The sequence below is a fragment of the Mandrillus leucophaeus genome, unplaced genomic scaffold (assembly GCF_000951045.1).
Source record: "Mandrillus leucophaeus isolate KB7577 unplaced genomic scaffold, Mleu.le_1.0 Scaffold1561, whole genome shotgun sequence".
Taxonomy (NCBI): domain Eukaryota; kingdom Metazoa; phylum Chordata; class Mammalia; order Primates; family Cercopithecidae; genus Mandrillus; species Mandrillus leucophaeus.
Window position 1 is genome coordinate 230,819 of NW_012101545.1, and position 22,718 is coordinate 253,536.

Here is a 22,718-nt window from a genome sequence, read left to right on the forward strand (position 1 = left end):
TAAGATTTATGCAACTAGAATGTCTCAGACATTTTATTTCATTTTGTCTTAAACATTTTCAGTTTTTAAAGTTCTTTCATATACATTAGTTCATTTAATTGTAGCATAACCTAGAAGACCATATTGGATTTCAATAATAGTAACAAAACTACTTTTCAAGCCCTGTTCATATTCACAATGTATAGTAGCTATATATTTTTTTCCTTTTTGGCTCCCCAGTTCTCCCCTTCTTCTAATTTAGAGTTATTAAATTAGAATCTATCAGAGATGACTCATATATACCAGCTGATGCCCCTGGAGGCATTGTCATTTGTCTCTTCTGTTTGAGTCAGTCAGCGTCTTCTCACTCCTAATGCTCAGGTGCCAGGTATCTCGTTGCTTCTTCTCCATTGCACATGTAGGTGGACCTGTCTTGACATTTAGTTGGTCCATTTTGAGCTCCATTGAGTCAGAAAACTCCTTTCTAATAGAGTACCCCAGTGGCACTAGAGGTACATAAAGTACAATATAGTGCTGCTCTGTGTCATACAAAAATACTAGTAAAACAGCTCTTCAGTCTCATTAATCTTAACTCCTGTGGACTCTGGCAGAGGTACAGCTAGAGAACAGTAGGAATAGTATTAGCTGATAATAGGCAAAATAGTGGTTTTAAAACCAAGCTTATATACCTCAATTTTCTCTTCTTTCAATGTGAATTCTTTTCCTAAGAGCATCTTAGTTGATCCAGCAAAGAACCTCAAGTGGGCCAGCCTCATACTTTCTTTCCATACATGTGCATATCCTAAAAAAAAAAAAAAAAAAAAAATAGCTTAAGGATTTAGAAGTTTTGTCACTCAAAAGACAGTCAGTTTTTCTTATTGTTTTTACCAGATGAAAAAAGTTAAATCTACATTTCTAAGATGCCACAGCTTTTAGAACTTACACCTAGACTAAATCTATTGCTCTTTTACATCTCTCATTGCCAAAGTCTCCATGGTATGTTGCAGAGATTCACAGAAGATTATTTTATTTTTTCCAGATAGGACAAGGGGTTTCTTAAAAATTTCTTTTTGGCCAAGTGTGGTGGCTCACACCTACAATCCCATGCCAAGGCGGGTGGATCACGGGGTCAGGAGTTCAAGACCAGTCTGGTCAACGTGGTGAAACCCCTGTCTACTAAAAATACAAAAATTAGCCAGTCGTGGCAGCGAGCACTTGTAATCCCAGCTATTCGGGAGGCTGAGGGAGGAAAATCGCTTGAACCCTGGAGGTAGAGGTTGCAAGGTAGCAGTGAGCCAAGACTGCGTCATTTGCACTCCAGCCTGGGTGACAGACCGAGACTATTTAAAAAATAATAATAATTTCTTTTTGGTTGTATTTTTAAAAAAATAACCAGAACCACTTTCAAAATAAATTTGAGATACTAACTAACCCATAATTAATTTCTATGTAAGTGCTTTAATTGTGAAAATGTAAATCTGTTTTTTAAACTAAATGGAATATGTCGAGTATGATATTATCTCCAAATTAATGTTCTGATTCCCTTTGTTATATCTATTGTTAGAGTACTGAAGGACTGATTTACGTTCCTCCCAAATACAGAAATGAGACCACCACCTTTCTACAATGACTATCATGCTCACTTTTAGGATGAACACAACCAAAGATTATGAAAGCTTACTTTGGAATAAAAAATTAATTTAAAGACACAACTTGGCTTTATGACAAAGAATATTAATGTCATAAAATCTTTGGGAAGAAAAATTGTGATTTTCTTCTCCTTTTGATATACTTCTAAGTTGTAAGGCATCTTTGATAGCACTAAGGCTTGTTCTGTTTTATTTTTAGTGGGCAGTACTGACCTGTGGTCACTGTTTCTGTAATGAATGCATTTCTATAATTATTGAACAATACAGCGTGGGATCTCACAGAAGCTCCATTAAGTGTGCAATCTGCCGCCAGACCACATCTCACAAAGAAATCTCATATGTCTTCACCTCAGAGAAAGCAAACCAGGAGGAGGACATCCCTGTGAAGGTAAAGTAGGTCAGGAACACATAGAAGCATAGGTAAGGCAATATAATATAGGAAGCAGTATCTGATTAAGAAAGCATGAACATCAGAACAAGCTTGACAGTGAATAGGTAGATGCCACTGTTGTCCATAGATATACTGCCTGAAAGCCTCAGCTTAACCATCTAATTTTTTATTGTGAGAGGAACATAGAATGCTTATTCAAACATAATAGCGATAGTCATGTACACTGTGGCTAAAATGTAACAGCTTAAAATTCCAGTTTCCTATCATCCTCTATAATATTGCTATCCACCACAAGTAGATAGAGGTCTGGTTACATTAAAGATTTTTTTAAAGTAAGAGTTTTCCTCATTCTTTTACTCAACCCTGGATCTAAGGAAAAAAGGATGTGTCTAAACAGAAGGATAAAATAAATTGGCTAATGAACACAGCTACAAGATAGATGTAATGTGCTTTTTAAACAGCATGGATTGCTATTTCAGGGTAAAGCCAAATTTTGGCTTTATTTTCCTAATTTTTTTCCATGCTTCATTCAGAATTTTAAGAAAATTGCTATAATTTGATATCCAGACTGGATCTGTAATTGGATTTACTGCTTTTAAGGGGTATTTAATAAAAAGCCAAGACTATTTTGTTCTTTCTTTTCCTTAAATATGCTTTTTTAATATTTTTTTTCTAACCAAACTTAAAAGACACATCAGTATCTAAATGTAGTAGCAAATGTGGGCTTTAAGGAATAATTAGAGAATGAGAATTAGAGAATGGTGGGGTTGACTCTTAAGCAAGATGAAGTATTCTTTATTCCTTCTTCTGAGTTTTTGATACTCTCTTTTCACTTTTAAGTAATGTGGTTTGTAAGTAGAATCAGCTATAAGTTGAAATTCACTACCAGTAGTTAGGCAGTTATTAGGGTACCCTTCTCCCAAGAAAACTGTAGTTGCGTTAAAGAACTTTTAATTGCTCTTTTTCACTGTTATTTGAGTAAAACCTGAAAATATCAGTCATATTGCTCTTTAGTCTGTTGGGATAAACAGAATCCCACAGTTAGAATAAGCGTTCATCCATTCATTCCACACATATATATTGGACATATACTAGCACACAGGCGGTGTGCTAGGCCTCATAGACGCAGCATACACATAAATAAAACAGATATGGTTACTACTCTTGTGGAGATTGGTGAAGGAGTTTGAATTGGAGCAAGAAGCACAGATGTTAACAAATAATTAGTGTGTTATAATTGTGATAAGCACTACAAAAGAACAAAGCTGGAGGCATCACGCTACCTGATTTCAAACTATACTACAAGGCTACAGTAACCAAAACAGAATGGTACTGGTACCAAAACAGACATATAGGCCAATGGAGCAGATGATTTGGCTGATGGCAGCCAATGATTTGGGTAATGGCAGTAGAAATGGAGAGACGTGGGTATATTCTAGACATGTTTAAGGTAAAGATAGTAAGAGAATGTTGGCAGCATTAGTGAAGGAGGTTTCATAGATCACCCCTGGTTTCTGATGTGAATAAGCAGGTGGGTAGTGGTATGGCTAATGATACAAGGCATTTGGAAGACGATACATTTAGACATACCATATTTAAGGTGCCTAAGACATCCAAGTAGAACTGTCCAGAAAAGTGTTGATAAGTGGAGCTGGAGATACAAAATTCAGAGTCACTAACAGAAAAGTTTGCTTCAGATCACGTCCTATGAAGTCCTTAACTTTAAAAGATTGAATCAAGTTGAGAGGGCTGGAAAATGAGAAGGAGCAACCAGGGACAGGCAATCCAGTGGGGTATGCTGGCAACAAAGGCCACAGGGAAGCCCTGCTTCGGTAAGGAGGCAGTAGTTCTAAAGGTGGATCAACTACAGTATGGACTAGTTTGTCTAATGAGGTCACTGATGACTTTAGAAGGAGCTCTTTTAATACAAATGTAGAGGCAGAAAGCAGATTGGGAGGGATTGAGGGATGAACAGGAAGTCAATAAGTACAAAAAATGCCCAACTGTTTTGTAAATTTAACTGTGAGATAGAAGCAGAATTGTAACCAGAAGATATGAGTACAGAAAGACATCACTTTTTTTTGGTTGTTTTGTTTAAGACAAAAGATTCTTGAGCATGTTTAATCTCCAGTGGAAAAAAAGGATAGACTGAAGATATAGGAGAAAGGATAATTTGTAATATAAGTTTCTTGAAAAGAAGGAGAATGTTGATGTATAGAAAGTAGAGGTTTCATTGAAGTCAAATATCTATTGAGCCCAAAAGATATAAACATAGGTGTTCTTATCTGAGAATGGGAAATTATAGTCATTGCAGAGAGGACAGGTCTGCCAGATGTGACTGTAGAAGTAGGTGACTCAAGTGAGAAGGAGAAGAAAAGATGCCAGAAGATTAAACAGTGAGACCTGAATTTTGGATGAGTTGTCCAGACAGACAGTATGTAATATCTAGAGTTGAGGTATAGAGTAAATTAGGCACCAAAGTTCTTAGTGAATGTAGGGTAGGGTTCAGTAAATTATAGCAAAGAGTAGAGTTGGGATAACTGGGCTTCAGGAGGCTCAAAAAATGGAAGTTGTTATACAAATGAGAACTAATGCTCTGAAACCTGCATTTGCGTACCAGCAGTCAAATGCAACACTCAAATCCTTCTTTCAAAAGGGCTGCTGAGAGACCAGTATGTTTAGAGGATAGCCAGGTTCTAATTAGAGCAGGGAAGTGAAGAGCAGTATTTCTACAAGAGGTAGAAAATATGAAACAGTTTTCATGAAATACAAGTTCCAGGGGGCGCCAGCGAAAGGTCCAGCAGTGAAAGAAGAAAAGTGAGAGGGTGAACAAGCAGGAAGGTAGTGCAGGACAGTATAGGAGGAACAGAATAGGCAAGGATACGTGATGAGAGCATCATGACCTAAGGATCATCTAGTCCTGTTCCCTATCGGTGAATCCCCTGAATACATTTTACAGTCAGCCCTGTGTGTCTGTGGATATAGCCAACCATAGATCAAAATTATTTAGAAAAGGAAAAATTTCATGAAGTTCTAAAGAGGAGAACTTGAATTTGCAGCATGCTGAGTTTACGTTGAATCCACGCAAATGAAATGATGTGTAGGGATTACATAAGGTAATCTGGAGATGATTTAAAGTATACAGGAGGATGTGTGTATGTTAAATGTAAGTACAGCATCATTTTATACAAGGGCCTTGAGCATCCTGGGATTTTGATATCCACAGGGGTTTTGGAAGCAGTCAGTCCCTCACAGATACTGAGGGAGGACTGAATTTTTAAAGCAAATGCCTAAGAGTTACTGAATGAAGAGGTAGGTGACTTACGGTGCAGCCCAGAGGCATTTGACAGTTACTCTTTATCCTGCCTGCAACACTGAGAGCTACGCTCCTTCCCAGTCCCTCTCTCTGCCTTTCTTCCCACTCCTATAGTTTCTCTTTTCCTTCCCATAAAGATAGTCTTTCTTAGCCCTTCCTTTTTTCTCTTCATTCTCTTCCTCTGGCCACAGCATCTCAAGGGCCACAGATGGCCTTTGTGGCTAAGAAGAGGTGGCTCACCCTTAGGTAAAAGCATGCATTCCAGTACAAGGAACTGGCGTAAGAAAGAACTGCTGTGTCGGGTTTTGTGCAGAGAGGTTAAGGAAGTGATTGCTCTAGCTACCAGTAAACAGCACAACCTCTACGAAACTGAGTCATTGAGCCCATCAAATCCAAACACCTGTTCATTTTATGGCAGCTTTCCTAGACACCCAGGATAGAGATTGGCACAGTTACATGTGCCATGCTGTTGGAGCAGGGATATCAGTGTATAAATACTGTTTATTGTGCTCTCACTTCTCGCTGTCTTTCATGGGTATTGATGAACATGTGAATTAACTGAAGCATCTTTAAAAAAAATTAAGATTATAGAATTTACTAAAGATAATTTCCCTTTGATAAAAAGATGCACATGTAATTACATTTTCTTTTCTTGAACGTAAGACTGAATATTGTATCATTGTGCGGACAAGTTTTATCCCTCCTCGATGTCCTCACATTGCTTCATGCCATGTTTAGGTTGGCTCTTCGCTGCTTTTTCTGTTACCATTTGTGTCTGCCACATTTGCCTTGTGCTTCCTGTCTCTTCTTCTGACTTCTGTCACATTTCTGCCCTGCTGTCTGTCATGTCCTCCTTGAAACATCTGCTTATTGTATTCTGAGACTTCACCCCTCTCTTGTGACTCTTTGAAACTTCCACATAAAAGGTCATATTGCCTATTTTGGATTTGTATGTAAATAAAGATGGCTGTGTGTAAATAATTAAGGCATTATTTTCAAATTTTAGAACTACTAATTCCAATTATTTCTAAACTATTTATATTATTGTTGATTATCAAATCCCTGATCTTTAACAAACAATACTGATAAGTAATTTTTTATTTAATTGAAATATTTATATTTTCTGAAATATGAAATTTATTTCTGAAATGGTTATTTCACTGTATTTATGTCAAGATTCTCAGACATAGCAAACCATATATCATGCATAATGCTTAATCATATAGCTGTTTTGTGGATAAAAGATATTTGGAAAACATAAAACTACTATTTATTAGTAGTAGACATTTTTAAGTAGTATTTCTTGGAAATAAGAGATTTTCCAATGTAAGGAATGCTGTTGATTGACCATAGATACAAAATGAATACTAGGATCACAAATGTCCTGTTTGGTGGATACACTTAAGTTGAAGACCATTTCTTCCCTAGCAACAGTGTGACAGTATTCCTAAATGACCTTTGGAACCTACTGGGCATCTCACAAAGTAAACAAAATTCCCCTTGCAAGTTCTGACAACTGCCAGGCATTTTGGATGGTGAAGTGGGCCTCCTGGCAGAACATATGGCCCATGTGTCTTGTTCCCTGTGTCTTATGTTTGGCTAGGTTTCATACAAAGCATTTTGCCAGTGGAAACCCTGACCCTGTAATGAACAAGAGTCTTAGATAATAAGAAATTTCTGTCCGGGAGAAAATAGACATAACCACTACGTAGATACAGTGACAGCAATACAGCACCCTCTCCACCCACCACATACTACACAATTGCTTCTCTTGTCAAACTTTTAAGTTATCTGACCATCAACTGGCCTGCTTTTTAAAATAAGTATTTTTGTTCATTCTCTACCTCCATAAACTTTGACTCATTAGACCTGGGATGTGGTCCAGAAATCTGCATTTTTAGCAAGCAAATATCTTAATAGTAGAGATACCTTGTGTGGCCTGTTTGTAGGAAAAAAAACTCTGTATCTCTACATTCCAACTAACAGAGAAGCCTAGCCATAGTATTGTAGAATTCTACATGTGGAATCCTGTTCTGTTCTTTTTTAATTTGAATTTTTGTTCAATTAATTTAAAGATCATTTGTGACATCTGTCTCACACTTTTAAAATATAATTAAAATAAACATCTGAGTGGAAAAAAATGAATTACGAAATTCTGACTGAATTTAAAATAGGAATAAAATAATTTGGTAAATATAATCCAGAAGTGATTATATTTAAATATATTTATCTAAATATTCGTATATAAGACAAGATTTGTATAACATGAACATTAACTGGTAAATTTGGAATGCAGTTGTATATTTTTTGTTAAAATATGTTATGACTAAATATAATTGCAAAAAAAAATACCATTTCTCTTTCTGTTCACTGGCCAAGTTAATACTTGTAATTCTGAACTGTTAGCCTCATGTTAAAGTTATCCATAGCTTGCAATAAATTGAACACACAGTAGAGACTTCTAAGATATGAACTAAAAGTTATCTTTATGAAATTATCTTTATGAAAACATCATTTGTAGAGTATAAACTCCATTAAAAGGTAGAGGACTTTTCATGAGGTAGGGAAGTTGTTTTATTCACTATTTTATATGAGGCATTTGGAACAATACCTGGCATATAATAGACACTCAGTAAGTATTTGAATGCATGGATGGATGACAATTGAATAGTCTGTATACCTAGTAACCCTAAGAGCCTTTGTATCCAAATAAAATTCTTAACTTGTTTTCCGTTGCTAACTTACATCTTTGAAATAATTATGCAAAATGTTTAAAAGAACAGGATAATATTTTTGTGGCCTAGTACACGTGTAAGATTTTCCACAGCCTAGACATAATTTCCATTGAGCTTTATTCAAATATCATGTGAATGCTTGAAGAACCCAGTACTTGCCCTACGCATGTGCTTAAAAAGTATTTCCCCTTTGTAGCACCAATCACACAAGCTTCATAACTGCACTCAATTGTATCTGTGGCCACCAGTATGGGTTTTTAGCATGGTCAACAGGTGCAGACAGAAATAAAACAATGTTAACTGATCTTACTCAGCTGAACCTACTATGGACAACACACACACATTGAAGGAGTTAGCTCTATTTCAAAAAGAAAAGTCTAGAATAAAAGTAACAGAAGTCAGAAAATACCAAAATAGGAAATAACTTTTGACTAACAATCCTCTCAATATAAAACATTTTTGGAAGTTTTTCCTATGTATTTGTGTGTATTTCATATGTATGAATACATATATTAATTAATATATATAAAATCTCTAAAGATACAGCCTGCTTGTTGACATAAAGTAGTCTCCAAACAAGAATGTTCTCTCTTTTGTTTGATTAAAAAAATAAGACTGGGCCGGACGCAGTGGCTCCAGCCTGTAATGCCAGCACTTTGGGAGGCCGAGACGGGCGGATCACGAGGTCAGGAGATCGAGACCATCCTGGCTAACACGGTGAAACCCCATCTCTATTTAAAAAATACAAAAAACTAGCCAGGTGTGGTGGCGGGCGCCTGTAGTCCCAGCTACTCGGGAGGCTGAGGCAGGAGAATGGCATGAACCCGGGAGGCGGAGCTTGCAGTGAGCTGAGATCCGGCCACTGCACTCCAGCCTGGGCTACACAGCGAGACTCTGTCTCAAAAAATAAATAAATAAATAAAATAAGACTGAGTGTATTCATCATCTTCATTGCATTGACTTTTCTCTGATGTTCTTGAGGAGTCAGCAGCGACTTTAGCTCTTAATTTTACAAATGGAGCTAAGCATGACCATGGGAATCCACAGGTCCTGCACAGAAAAAGAGGTGGCAGAAAGATGTGGGCAGATGAGGTAAATAGAAAAAATAGAAAATGGCAAAGGAAAAGGAAGAACTAGATTGGTGACAAAGGGATATATTGAGTAACAAGCTCTTAATTCAGGGTGATGGATTGCCAAGCCCTGTTTCAGATAGTGCTCCAGTATTCACTTTTCTTATAAAGTCATTGAAACGAAATACAAAGCAACAATACCTTCCTAGTCACTGAGCATTATTTTTCTTTTATATGTGTAAATCAAGTGCAAGTAGCCCTTTGCTGCTGCAGCAGAGAACTCTCATATGTGTTCTCATTCCTTTCCTTTCTCTCTTAAGTAAGGAATCTCAGTAGATAGGATATGGACATGAATCGAAATAGAGTAAAGCCAAGCTACAGTGTATCTTTCTACACCAATACTCAGATTTTCACTATTAATGTTGCACCCTCTTTTTTCCCCAATTACAAGTCTTCAGTGCATAAGAAGCAGTTCATCCCTCTGAAGTTGCATCAGTAAAATAGTTCATCTCATTCTGGAGGGGAGAGGATTAAAATCTAGATCAGATGCTACTTGGTTACTTTATTAGAAGAATTTTTTCAGTCTACTGAACATACGGCAAAGAAACAAAGCAATTTTCTGTCATTTTAACACATTTAACAATTTGTAATTCAAAGGTTAGATTCTCCACATTTTACAACAGGAGGCTGCAACTATAGAACACCTTATTCCAATGAGACTCAACTCTGATAAAAACAAGTTAGTGGCACCTGTTAGAGCAGATAAGAAGCCACATGACATTTCTGATCTTGAGTTGTTACTAAGTGACTTCCAGGCCAAACTTCATTGGAAATATTCTTTATTGGCCTTTGGTGCTATTGCGTCTCTACTGTTTTTTCAGTGTGTTGACTTCCTGCCCCAAATTCTGGAGCTTCTAACTTTGCACTTTATTTTCCAGAAAGTGAAAGACTTCACTTTACTTCACTTCTTTATTTTTAAACATTTTAGTTTTCCTGGCTGCTGACTTTGTGTCTTGAGTAGAAAACCAGGAGAGAGAACAGCCATGAGCTGAGTGGGAACACTTTGTATGTCTCCCATCCCAGTTTTCTAGTTGACCTTAGAGAGAATTAGTGCCTTGGAGAGAAGAATGACAAAGATACAGTCAGTGAGGGTACAGGACAGAAGCTGTGTCCTTACTCCAAAACTGGGCCTTGGTCATACTCCAAAACTGGGCCTTGGTCATTAATGTTTCAGAAACATGAAGGAAAACCAAACATTAAGCACAAAGTTAGGATTAGGGGTGTGTGTGTGCTGAAGAGACTAAGGAGAAAGGATGGGAGTAAGGAAAGGGACAATAATGTCAGAAGAGGGACAGAGGTGCTTATAGTTAAGTACAGCTTTATCAACCTAATAAGAGATTATCTAGCAGGTTTGTGGGATTTCTCTTCCCATTTACACTCTTCCCTAATGCATGACATTCCCTAATGCATAACATAGTATGCATCCCTAATGCATAAGCAAAGCTTAACTTTGCATCTGTTTACTGCTCTAGCTAAATAATGAGTTTGCCTGAGGCTACCAGTTTACCTGTCTTGAGAATGTTCATACTGTGTTAACAGCTTATACAGGAATAGATTAGTATTCGTATTTCCTTTTGTTACTTTTTTGCTTTTTTGCAAGCAGCCTTGCCTGTATGTAACCCATTCCCTTTTTCCTGTGTTAATCTTACTACCTTTTTTTAACAATGTGAATATTTACTTTCTATAGCAGTAACCGCATTGAGTAGTCTTCTCAAAGGCCGGCAGATTTGAACCCAAGTTTATTTACGTATTTAAAATAGAAGAAACATGAAAAAGAGCAGTAGAATGTGTGTAGTGCTCATTAAGACAGTATAAAGCATTCATTTCAATTGCCAAACCAGCAGATAAACCATCCTTTTATGTTTTTCTCCATATTCTGTAACACGTGTTAGAGTGTTATGTATTTGGAGACAAGGGAGTGTGTTTTTTCATCCAGTTCCTCATATAGTTCTTTGTTAACTCCAAGTGAAAAACTGTATATATTTGTGGTAGTATACAACATGATGTTTTAATATATGTAGATATTATGGAAGGATTGAGTCAAACTAACATATCCATCACATACTTAACCAATTTTTGTGATAAGAACATTTAAAATCTGCCTTCTTAGCAGTTTTCAAGTACAGTTGGCCTCCCATATTTGCAGATTCTGCATCAGCAGATTCAGTTAACCGCAGATAAAAAATACTCAAGAAAAACCCAGCAACAATAAAAAAATCACGATACAACATATTTAAAAAACACAAATTTTTAAAAGACACTATAATTATTTACATAAGAGTTACATTGTATTAAGTATTATAAGTAATACGGAGATGATTTTAAAGTATACAGAAGGATGTGTGCAGGCTATTATGTAAACACTGCCATTTTATGTAAGGCACTTAGCATCTGCAGATCTTGATATCCAGTGGGAATCCTAGAACTCCCCATGGATACCAAGGGACAGCTGTATACAATACATTATTATGTACTGTAGTCACCATGCTGTACAGTAGATCTTTAGATCTGTTCCTTCGGTCTAACTAAAACTTTGTACCGTTTAACCCACTCCCTTCCCCAACAAACTTCAGCCTCTGGTAACCACCGTTCTGCTCTCTGCTTCTGTGAGTTCAATGTTTTTAGATACCACATGTAAGTGAGATCATGCAGTATCTGTCTTTTCTGTGCCTGGTTTGTTTCAGTTAGCATTGTGTCTTTCAGGTACATAGATATTATCTCACCAGACAGGATTGATTTACTTTCAGGTAAAAACATATTCCATTGTGTATATATACCCTGTTTTAAAATTTATTCATCAGTGGATGGACACTTACATTGATTCCATGTCTTTGCTACTGTGAATAATGCTGAAATTAACTGGAGAATGCAGATATCTCTTCCACATGCTGATTTAATTTCCCCTGCATATATACCCAGAAATAGAATTGCTGGATCATGTGATAGTTCTATTTTTAATGTATTGAGAAACCTCTTTACTGTTTTCCAAAATGGTCCTACTAATTTGTATTCCTACCAGTAGTGTACAGGGGTTTCCTTTTTCTCCACCTTCTCACCAATACTTACCTCTTGTCTTTTTTATAATAGTCATTGTAACAGGAATGAGGTGTGTATCTCGGTGTGGTTTTAATTTGTATTTCCCTGATGATTAGTGTTGTTGAGCACCTTTTCCTATACCTGTTACCTATTTGTATGTCTTCTTTTGAGTAATATCTTTTCAGGTCCTTTGCTGAGTTTTTACTCAGGTTGTTTTCTTGCTCTTGAGTTTTTTGAGTTTCTCATATATTTTGGATAATAACTCCTTATCACATGTGTGGTTTGCAGATATTTTCTCCTTTGCTGTAGATTGCCTTTGTTAATTATTTCCTCTGCTGTGCAGAAGATTGTTACTTTAATGCAATCCTATTTATCTTTTTGCTTTTCTTGCTTATGTTTTTTGGGTCGTATCCAAAAAGGCTTTACCAAGATCGTTGTCAAGTAGTTTGTAGTTTTGGATCTTATATTTAAGTCTTTAATCCATTTTGAGTGGATTTTTATATATGGGGTGAGATAAGGGTCCAGTTTTATTCTTCTGCATGTGGATAACTGGTTTTTTCAGCACAGTTTATTGAAGAGACTGTGTTTTCCCCATTGTGTGATCTTCGTATGTTTGTTAAAGATTAGTTGACTGTGTATGTGTGGGTTTATTTCTGGGCTGTCTCTCCTGTTCCATTGGTCTGTATGTCTGTTTTTATTTCAGTAGCATACTGTTTTTATTACTGTAGTTTTGTAATGTGTTTTAGAATCAGGGAGTGTGATATCTCTAGCTTTTTGCTCAAGATTGCTTTTGTTATCCAAGGTCTTTCATGGTTCCATATGAATTATAGTGTTGTTTTTTTCTATTTATCTTTGTCTGTTTTATGTTGACATAGTAGAATATTTGAGACTGGTTAATTTATAAAGAAAAGGAGTTATGGCCAGATACGGTGACTCATGCCTATAATCTCAGTGCCTTGGGAGGCCAAGGCAGGAGGATCACTCAAGGCCAGGAGTTCAAGACCAGCCTGGGCAACATAATAAGACTCTATCTGTACGGAAAAAAAAAAATTAAATTAGCCAGGCATGGTGGTGCACACCTGTAGTCCCAGCTACTCGGGAGACTGAGGTGGGAGGATCACTTGAGTGCAGGAGTTCAGGGTTGCAGTGAGCTGTAATTACACCACTGCACTCCAACCAGGGTGACAGGACAAGACCCTGTCTCAAAAAGAAAAAGAAAGAAAAGAAAAGAGAAAGTGTACTCGGGAAGTTGAAGGAGATTGCCCTTCTGGTGAGGGCTTCCTTGTTACATGATAACATGGCTTAAGTCACAGGGGTAGCAGACGGGTACAAAGAGAGAGCAACAAACAGGAGGAGGAAACTTACATTATAACAGCCTGCCCTCGCAGGAGCTAATTCTTCTTGCACAAGAAAGAATTTACTCACTACCAAGAGAATGGCACCAAGTCATTCATGAAGGATCCACCCCCATGACTCAAAACACCTGCCACTAGGCCCGACCTCCCAACACCTCCATGCTGGGTATCAAATTTCAGCATGAATATCGCTGAGGACAAACTCAAATCATAGCACTATTTCCATGAAAAATGTCATTGGAATTTTCATAGGGATTGCATTGAATCTATAGATTGTGTTAATATTTATGTAACAATATTAATTATTTCAGTTCACAAACATATGTCTTTCCATTTATTTGTGTTCTCTTAAATTTTTTTATTAATGTTTCATAGTTTGCAGTGTACAAATCTCTCACCTTGATTAAATTTCCTCCTAAGTGTTTTTTTTTATGGTATTATAAATGGGAATTTTTTCTTGATGTCCTTTTTGGATCATTCATTGTTAGTTATAGAAATGCTACTGATTTTTGAGTTTCTTTTGTATCCTGAAACTTTACTAAATTCATTTATTTTAACAGGTTTTTGGTGGAATCTTTAGGAATTTGTATATATAAGATCATGTCATCTGCAAACAGTTTAACCTCTTCCTTTGAAATTTGAATGCCTTTTATTTCTTTTCCTTGCCTAGTTACTCTAGCTAAGACTTCCAATACTATGTTGATTAGCAGTGGCAAGAGTGGGCATTTGTGTTTTGCTGATCTTAGAGGAAAAGCTTTCAGCTTTTCACCACTGAGTATATTGCTAGCTGGTAGGCTTGTCATTTATGGCCTTTATTGTTTTGAGGTACGTTCCTTCTATACCTAAGTTGTTGATGGTTTATTAAAGTATGTTGAATTTTATCAGATATTTTTTCTGCAAATACTGAGATGATCATTTTTTTCCTTTATTCTGTGGTGTATCACATTTATTGGTTTGCGTATGTTAAACCATCCTTGCATGCCAGAGATGAATCCCTGTTGATCATGGTGAGTGATCCCTTCTAATGTGTTGTGGGATTTGGCTTCCTAGTATTTTGTTGAGGATTTTTGCATGTTTTCATCAGAGATACTGGTCTGTAATTTTCTTATAGTATTCTCGTCTGACTTTGATGTCAGAGTACTTCTGGTCTTGTAAAATGAATTAAGAATATTCTCTCTTAAGTTTTTTAGAAAAGTTCAAGAAAGATTGGTTTTAGTTCTTCTTTAAATGATTGTTCGACTTTACCAGTGAAACCACTAGTTCCTATGCTTTTCTTTGACGGGAGACTTTTTATTACCAACTCAATCTCCTTACTACATACTGGTCTGTTCAGATTTTCTATTTCTTTGTGATTCAGTCTTGGTAGATTGTATGTTTCTGGGAATTTATCCATTTCTTATAGATTTCCTGATTTGTTGGCATATAGTTGTTCATAAGTCTCTTACGATTTTCTGTATTTCTGTGGTATCAGTTTTAATGTCTCTTCTTTCATTTATAATTTTTTAAATTTCACTCTTATTTTTTCTTAGTGTGCCTGAAAGGTTGTTCATTGTGTTTATGTTTTCAAATAACCAACTAAGAATTTCATTAGTCTTTTCTGTATTTTTTTTTTCCGTTCTCTATTTCATGTATTTCTGCTCTGATGTTTATTATATCCTTCCTTCTGCTGACTTTTGGCTTACTTTGCTCTTCTTTTTCCAGTTCCTTGTGGTGCAACATTAGGTTGTTTATTTGGAACATTTCTCTTTTTTTATGTAGTTGTTTATTTCTATAAGCTTCATTATTAGAACTGCTTTTGTTGAATTCCCATACCTTTTATTATGTTGTATTTCCATTTTCATTTGTCTCCAGGTATTTTTAATTTTTCCTTTTAATTGCTTCATTGATCCATTGAATGAATGTTCAAGAGCATGTTATTTAATTTCTGTTTAATTTCTACATTTTTGTTATTTTTCCAAAATTCCTCCTATTGTGGATTTCTAGTTTCATTCCATTGTCAGAGAAGATACTTGATGTAATTTCAGTCTGAATTTGTTTTCAAGACTTGTTTTGTAGCCTAACATTTTCTGCTAGGAGAGTAGGAAGTAACTAGACTGGGATGAAATGGTTCAGAACTGTAGCATTTGGAAGGGATCATTGAGCGCTATCACTGACCTGGCCAGTCGTTGATAAAAGTGAATGCTCTGTTCTTTTCCTCCATAGAGTTAGCACTACAGTGCTAGGAATATTGGTTACAAAAAAATTATTCTACTTTTTTTTTTTTTGAACTTTTAGTAAGAAACATTAATTGGTGGAAGGATTCATAGTTATCCTGGTATTTCACTTGAAATATTTTTGAAAGTAAGCGCTTGCAGGGAACATGGATGTTTTTGTCTAAATTCTGAAATGATCACCTTTACACTAATTTCCTATTTTCTCTTCGCTCTTATTTGAGATAATTATTAGACTGAAATAGGTTCTTTGTAGTACATTTCTAATCTTGCAAGTATACTTGAAAATCTGCGTATCCAGAGAAAATAAGTGTAGAATCATGATTTTAGCATGAGGATTTTAAAACTTTTTCCATTATTCTATCTTGCTGACTTAAAATTAGTATAGCTTTCTTTCTTGTTTTGTTTGTATTTTTACCTTTGAATGTTTCTTCATGTAAAAGTGTGTTGAGAGGATTGAGGGAGAGGGTTATGCTGCTGTGGAAATATTTTTCTTTCTTTTTGGTTAAATCTGCCCTCCCTTGTGATATAATCTAGGTCATTATAGTGTTCATATTTAATATCTCAGAAAGATAGTAAGTTCTTGAGTGTTTACTCCTTACCAGATGTTAGGCTAAATACTTTGTATACATTTGCTCATTTAATCATCACAGCCACCTTTGGAAAGAGATATAATTATCATTCAGCCCTGTTTGACAGATGAGGAAACAAAGGGTTAGAAACTGTAACTAGTGAGTTGCAGAACTATGAGTTCAACTTAAATTTCTCTCATTCAAAATCTCATAACCTTAATTTCTCTGTCATACCATCTCTGAGAGTACTCCAGAAGGAAAATTTTCTCACTGAGGGCTGCAGAAATACTTGCACTATTTTCCTCACTTTCTTATTTCTCCATTTTAAAAATCATTTTTTCACTTTCATCCTCATCTGATAGAAATGGTTATGGAAGATGCAAAAAAAAAAAAAAAACCCAGTGTGTAGCTTTGTATGAATCTGTCGCATTCTAAGAGGCCATCATTTGTACCTCTGTCATTGTTTTTGGTAATACCCTTGCAAGAAAACGTTCTCTGTTGGTTGGATCCTTCACTGCTTAAGTTGGGAGTTTTGATTCATTGTATTCTTAACATTTCTGATGACATAATATCTAAAGAAAGGAAGAATAAATGAAGAGTGTTTTAAAATATCATTTCTGCTAATCTAATGTAACAAAATTTTGTAACTATAAAACCTGACTACTTTACTAAAAGATCTTATCTTCAGGGTCATAGCACTGATTGACTTTCTGGCATTCTTTTACATTCAAATGTCTGGGTGTAAATTTAGTGACTTCTACATTTCGAAGCTAAAGAAAATTTCCAGCAAACACAAAATGGAAAAGAGTAAACACATATGCACCTGATAATTTGTTTTGATGCATTTGTAGCTTTGATAATAAAAAGTATTTTATATTGCTTTTCCTTTCTATTCTTAACTAGATTTTATTTAGTAGTAATGTGTATTTTTTGTGTGTGTTCAAAGGGCAGCCATTCTACAAAAGTGGAAGCTGTGGTCAGAACTCTGATGAAAATACAGCTTAGAGATCCAGGGGCCAAAGCACTCGTTTTCTCAACGGTATAATCAACATTTTCTTCCTCAGTATTAACTCGAACTGATTTTTCCCTCGCTAATCAGTTTGCAGCTGAGAACTAATTTTTAATGTTTACGCTTTGATTTTTTTCCCAAATCCATAAGATAGAATTGTTTTTAGAGAAATGTGATGATGCTTCACAAGGCAATTTGTATAGCTACATTTCATGATTTTTTATTCTTTTTGTTTATGGATTTTCTTAGTTTAATATTTTTAAAATTGGAATTTCTGACCTTGAAAGTCTCATTCCACAAGAATTTGGGTTAAAAAAAGAAAATCTACTGAATAAAGTGTTGAGTAAAACCCCTAGTTTTCATTTTAGAAAACTAAGTAACTATATTCCAGTGTGCACTCCATTATGTATTTTCTACTGTTTGTTTCTCTTAATTCCATTTTCAAAACCAGCATTTGATGCAAAAAAAAAAAAATACTGTTTCAGATAGAGCTAAATAATATTGATGGTACTACATTTGAGAGTTTTGGTTTTGGTTTTATTTGCTTAACTCCAGTATAAAAGTCATTTTGATTTAATTACTTTTCAGATACCCTTAGATAAATGTTACATATAAATATTGGTTTTCTAATTGTTTTATGTGTTCTAGTGGCAAGATGTATTAGATATTATTTCAAAAGCTCTCACTGACAACAACATGGAATTTGCACAAATCAGTCGGGTTAAGACATTTCAGGTATGTTAAGATTTTACTCCTGGTTTTTGTAGTAGATACAGTTGTAAATTGAAACTTCTGTTAACTAGCTTAGTTACATTTATTGTCTTGTGTCATAAGCCACATAAACAGCATCTGAGTTCTTGATTAATTATAAAGTGAACATTTAGAAGCAGAGAAACTCTAGGTATTTTCAGTCTATGTAATTATACCTATATATAATAAGACCATTGGCTTTTTAAAGATCTCCCAACTTGAGGTTTTTTTTTTTTTTTTAAGTACAGGAAAAGATTGCCTATGATACACCTGTTGAATGGACAGGGGCCTCGCATCGCAAGGATTAAGTTCTAAAGTCGCTGTCAGGCAGAACTGCATGTGGTCACAATTATCCTTACATCATGCTCAGCATAGTGACAGACGTATGACCTCAGGCACACACAGAGTCCAAATGAAAATTTAACAGATTCATGTCTCTTATCTCACATTCACTCTAGCACATTCTTTCTCTTTCTCTCTTTTTCCTCTAACCTCGTATAGTTTAATTTGCATGCATCACATGCATCTGTCTTGTGATTCCTCTAGATATTATGAAGAACAAGAGAGCTTATATGATACTTTTCTTCATAATTAAAATCAAGCGACAAGTTTACATTTTCTAAAGTTGGTTATTTTGCGTTTAAGTTTCTTAGCTGTTACGTTTCACAATAGTAATAGATAGCATTAGACATATTTAAAGTGAGCTATTACGTACTGCTCTTATTTTAACTGATCCAGCTAAAATTAAAATGTACCTTTCTTTTTTAGGAGAACCTTTCAGCATTTAAACGTGATCCCCAAATCAATATTTTGCTGCTGCCCCTGCACACAGGTTCTAATGGATTAACTATCATTGAAGCAACTCATGTTCTCTTGGTGGAGCCCATATTGAACCCTGCCCATGAGCTTCAGGCCATAGGGAGGGTGCACCGAATTGGACAGACAAAGTAAGGACTAAAATTAGAATCAGTCACATTTGCTTCAGTTTTCTGAGAAACCAAATCAGTCTTTAGACTCTTCATTTATGTTCATCATAGCCTACTTGTTTTTAATTACTTCCTTAGATACTACATTTTTTAATTATTTTATAACTTATTTATTTATAACTTTTTAATTACTTAATTAAAAGGCATGAGATTTCCAACCCTCCCTTCTCTCCAAGAAGCAAACCCCCAGATTGTCCCAAATTTTTCTCTTCCCTCCTACAAAAACCTTATCACTTTATCCAAAAAAACTTGTTAGAAATACTTAAGACAGCTACAAAGTTGAAGGCATCCATCATGCCTTTGAGGAGAATGGAGTTTTGTCTGAAGTAGTCCCGTGTTTAAAAGAAGACATACTTTGTACATGACTGAAAATAAATGGCTCCTTTTAAAATTCTTAACCTTAAGAAAAGACACCTCCTAGGTCAGCTCCAAGAGATGATTAGATTCAGTTTAAGGCCCAAAGCAAACCTAATAGTGAATATTATTATCTGGCACGTATTAGCTTTATTCATATATCAGAATAGACAGTTATCTTTGATAAGGCCTGCTAAATGTGTTACCTTCTGGATGTTTAAAAAAGAAGTATCTTTTTTATTTAGAAATGTTAAATATCTTCGATGTTTAAAAAAGAAAAAAAAAACACACATCCATAATAAGCACTTATTAAATCAATATTTATTGAGTACCTACTGTATGTGAGGCATTATTCTAAATACTGAAGATTCAAATTGAATGATACATAATTTGTTTCGCCAAGTAGCTCACTGTGTAGTACAGGAAGCACGATTTAAAGTGTTGGGTAGAATGTGCAGAAGTATAATAATAAAAGGACTGTGTTAACAAAAGAAGGTAATGATCACTCGAGCCCTACAGAGTCAGGAAAGGCTTTATGATGTTGAGTCTTGAAGGAATAATTATTTCAAAGTTGGCTGGAAAAGGGTAGTCACACAGCCAAAGAGAGTTAGATATGCAAAAATACAGTGGTGGGAAATGACATGACATTTCTAGGGACTATAAGGAGTTTGGAATTGTTGCAGTATAAAGTATGAGAAAGGGATCATTGGCAGGAAATGAAGTCTTCTGTGTCATACTCAGAAATGTAGACTGCCCTGTAAGTAGTAGCGGGAGAGAAAATAAAGGATTTACTTGTAAACAGGGAAGAGACATGTTTATTAAACCCCTTAACAAATAGGGCAAAGTAACTGTAATAAATGCAGGCTTCTTCTAACTTACCACCAAGTGTCATTTAAAATGCAGTCACGTCTTTACTTGTTTTTTTGTTGGTTTTCTTCTATGTTTTTAAATATTGATATTTTGTCTTACCAATGTTCTTCTAAAGCATAGGCTGGACTGGTCTCATATTTAAAACCATAAGTCCAAATGGCCATTCAGCATTGCCCAACAATCTTACTATGCCTCCCAAGTGAATCTGTTTTTTTCTACCTTCTGAGGAGTCTGTTTTAAGTCTGTCTTCTTTCTCACCATTGCAATCTTGCCTCGTACAGGGGAAACATATACAATCAGATTAGAAGTACCTCATCTTTCCATCATCAACTTGAACAGTCTGCCTGCATCAGTACTCAATGCTTTTTGGTAGATTTTTATTGAGTATCTTCTGTGTGCCAGGTACTGTTATGGGAACATGAGATGTCCTCATGGAGCGCAATTCTAGCTGTAATGGGGTTGGTAGACAGAAAGATGGTAAACAATAAACATAAGTACAATCTAGACTATGTTCGGAGCTGGAAAAGTAGAGCAGGGTGAGGAAGTAAGAGTGCAGTGTTTGGGCAGGAAGGCATGCAAGGCCTTATTGAGAAGGTCTGAGCAAGGACTTGAAAGAAATGGGAAAATGGGAAAGTTAGTCATGCAGCTCTCTTGCAAAAGAATGTTCAAGTAAACAGTGCATTCGGTGCAAAGGCCCTAAGTCAGAAGTATGGTATGTTAGAAGAATAGCAAGGAGCCACAGTTGCTAAAGGGGAGAGAAGCAGGAGTTGAAGTGAGCGCACTCAGTGGGGAGAGGGATTATATTGGGCCCAGGAAGCCACTGTGAGGACAGTGCTTTTGCCCTGTGTGAAATCAGGAGCCATTGGAAGGCTTTGAGCAGAGGCCTGGCATATCTTAAGTTTTAAAAGAATCATTCTGAGTGCTATGATGGGGTGAGAGTGAAGGGGAACAAGGGAGAGTAGAAACAGGGAGAGTCTTGGAGGCTATTGCAGTCGTCCTGGTGAGAGATGAAGGTGACCTGACCATGGCGGTAGCAGTGCACATGGTGAGGAGTGGTCAGGTTCTGGATATATTTTGAAGATAGAACTGATAGTACTTTTGGACAGACTAGACATGGGGTGTGAGAGGGTCAAGGATAACACCATGGGTTTTGGCTTGGATAACTAGAAGGATGAAGTAACCAGCTGAGCTAGAGAAGTCTACAGGGTGGAACAGATTTGGTAAGAGAAGAACTGACATCCAAATGGAGATTTCTTTTCTGTAACTAGATGTACAAGTCCATTAAGTCACGAGACTGAATGAGATTACCTAGGGGTGAGTTTAGATAGAGATAGAATTTAGACAGAGGACCATGGACTGAACTCCAGGGCACCAAATTTCAACTATTCTAGGAGAGGAGAAGAAACCAGCAAAGGTGACAAAGATCAAGCAGTGAGTTAGAAGAAAACCAGAAGACGGGTGTCCTAGGAGCCAAGTAAAAAATGTACCTCAAAGAAGAGGATATGGTCACCTGTTGCAAGTGCTGTGAAAAATGTCAAGGAAGATAAGGATTGAGAATTGATCATTAGATTTAGCAACATGGAGATCAAAATCAGGTTAAGTGGTAGAGGTGACAGTCTGACTTTAGTTTTGGAGAAAATGGGATTTTGTGTATTTCTTATTTAACAAATACTTGTATAACAAAGAGAGGTTAGGTAACTTGCCCATGGTCAGACAACTAGTAGAAGCGGTAGCAGATTTCAGGCACAGCCATTCTGCCTTCACAGTACAAGCTTTAACCACAGTGCACTGCTGCTTCTGTGTGGCTGGTACAGCTAGTATTTTGAGGAGTTTTGCTGCAGAGAAAAGGAAGAGAATGAGATCAAGAGAAGTATTTGTTTTTCCTTTCAAATGGGAGAATTAGTAAGAGAATGATTCATTAGAGACAACAAAAACTAGTGAAGGAGGAGAACAGGGAGAATGCTTGACAGTGTCCTTAAGTAGCCAAGAGGATACGGGATGGAACACTGAAGTGGAGGGAGGGGTTGGTAGGCAGGAGCATGGATATGTCATCCAGTAATAAGCAAGAAAGTACCTCATATGCCTTCCCTTTTATTACAGCAGAAGTGTCCCTTTTCTTTCAAAAGCCACTCATTCATTTGTCCTGGGCTCCATTCCTTCTTGTATTTTCAAGGACAGGTATACATTTCCCTTGTACAGGTTGAGTATCCCTTAACTGAAATGCTTTAACTGTTTTGCCTTTAGAATTTTTTCAGATTTTAGAATATTTGCATATACATAGTGAGATATCTTAGGAATGAAACCCCAGTCTAAACATGAAATTTATTTATGTTTCATATACAACTTCTACACATAGCCTAAAGGTGATTTTATATA

General features: G+C 36.1%; 1 protein-coding gene across 1 annotated transcript in view; it reads left to right on the forward strand.

Annotated features, from left to right (window-relative positions):
• The window catches only part of SHPRH (SNF2 histone linker PHD RING helicase, E3 ubiquitin protein ligase), an 82,243-nt gene that overhangs the window by 54,556 nt on the left and 4,969 nt on the right, over positions 1 to 22,718 (forward strand). The window contains exons 25-28 of the mRNA XM_011975471.1: positions 1,828 to 2,016; positions 17,320 to 17,412; positions 18,031 to 18,117; positions 18,901 to 19,079. Of these exons, the coding sequence (XP_011830861.1) occupies positions 1,828 to 2,016; positions 17,320 to 17,412; positions 18,031 to 18,117; positions 18,901 to 19,079 (548 nt within the window). The remainder of the gene's footprint in view (positions 1 to 1,827; positions 2,017 to 17,319; positions 17,413 to 18,030; positions 18,118 to 18,900; positions 19,080 to 22,718) is intronic.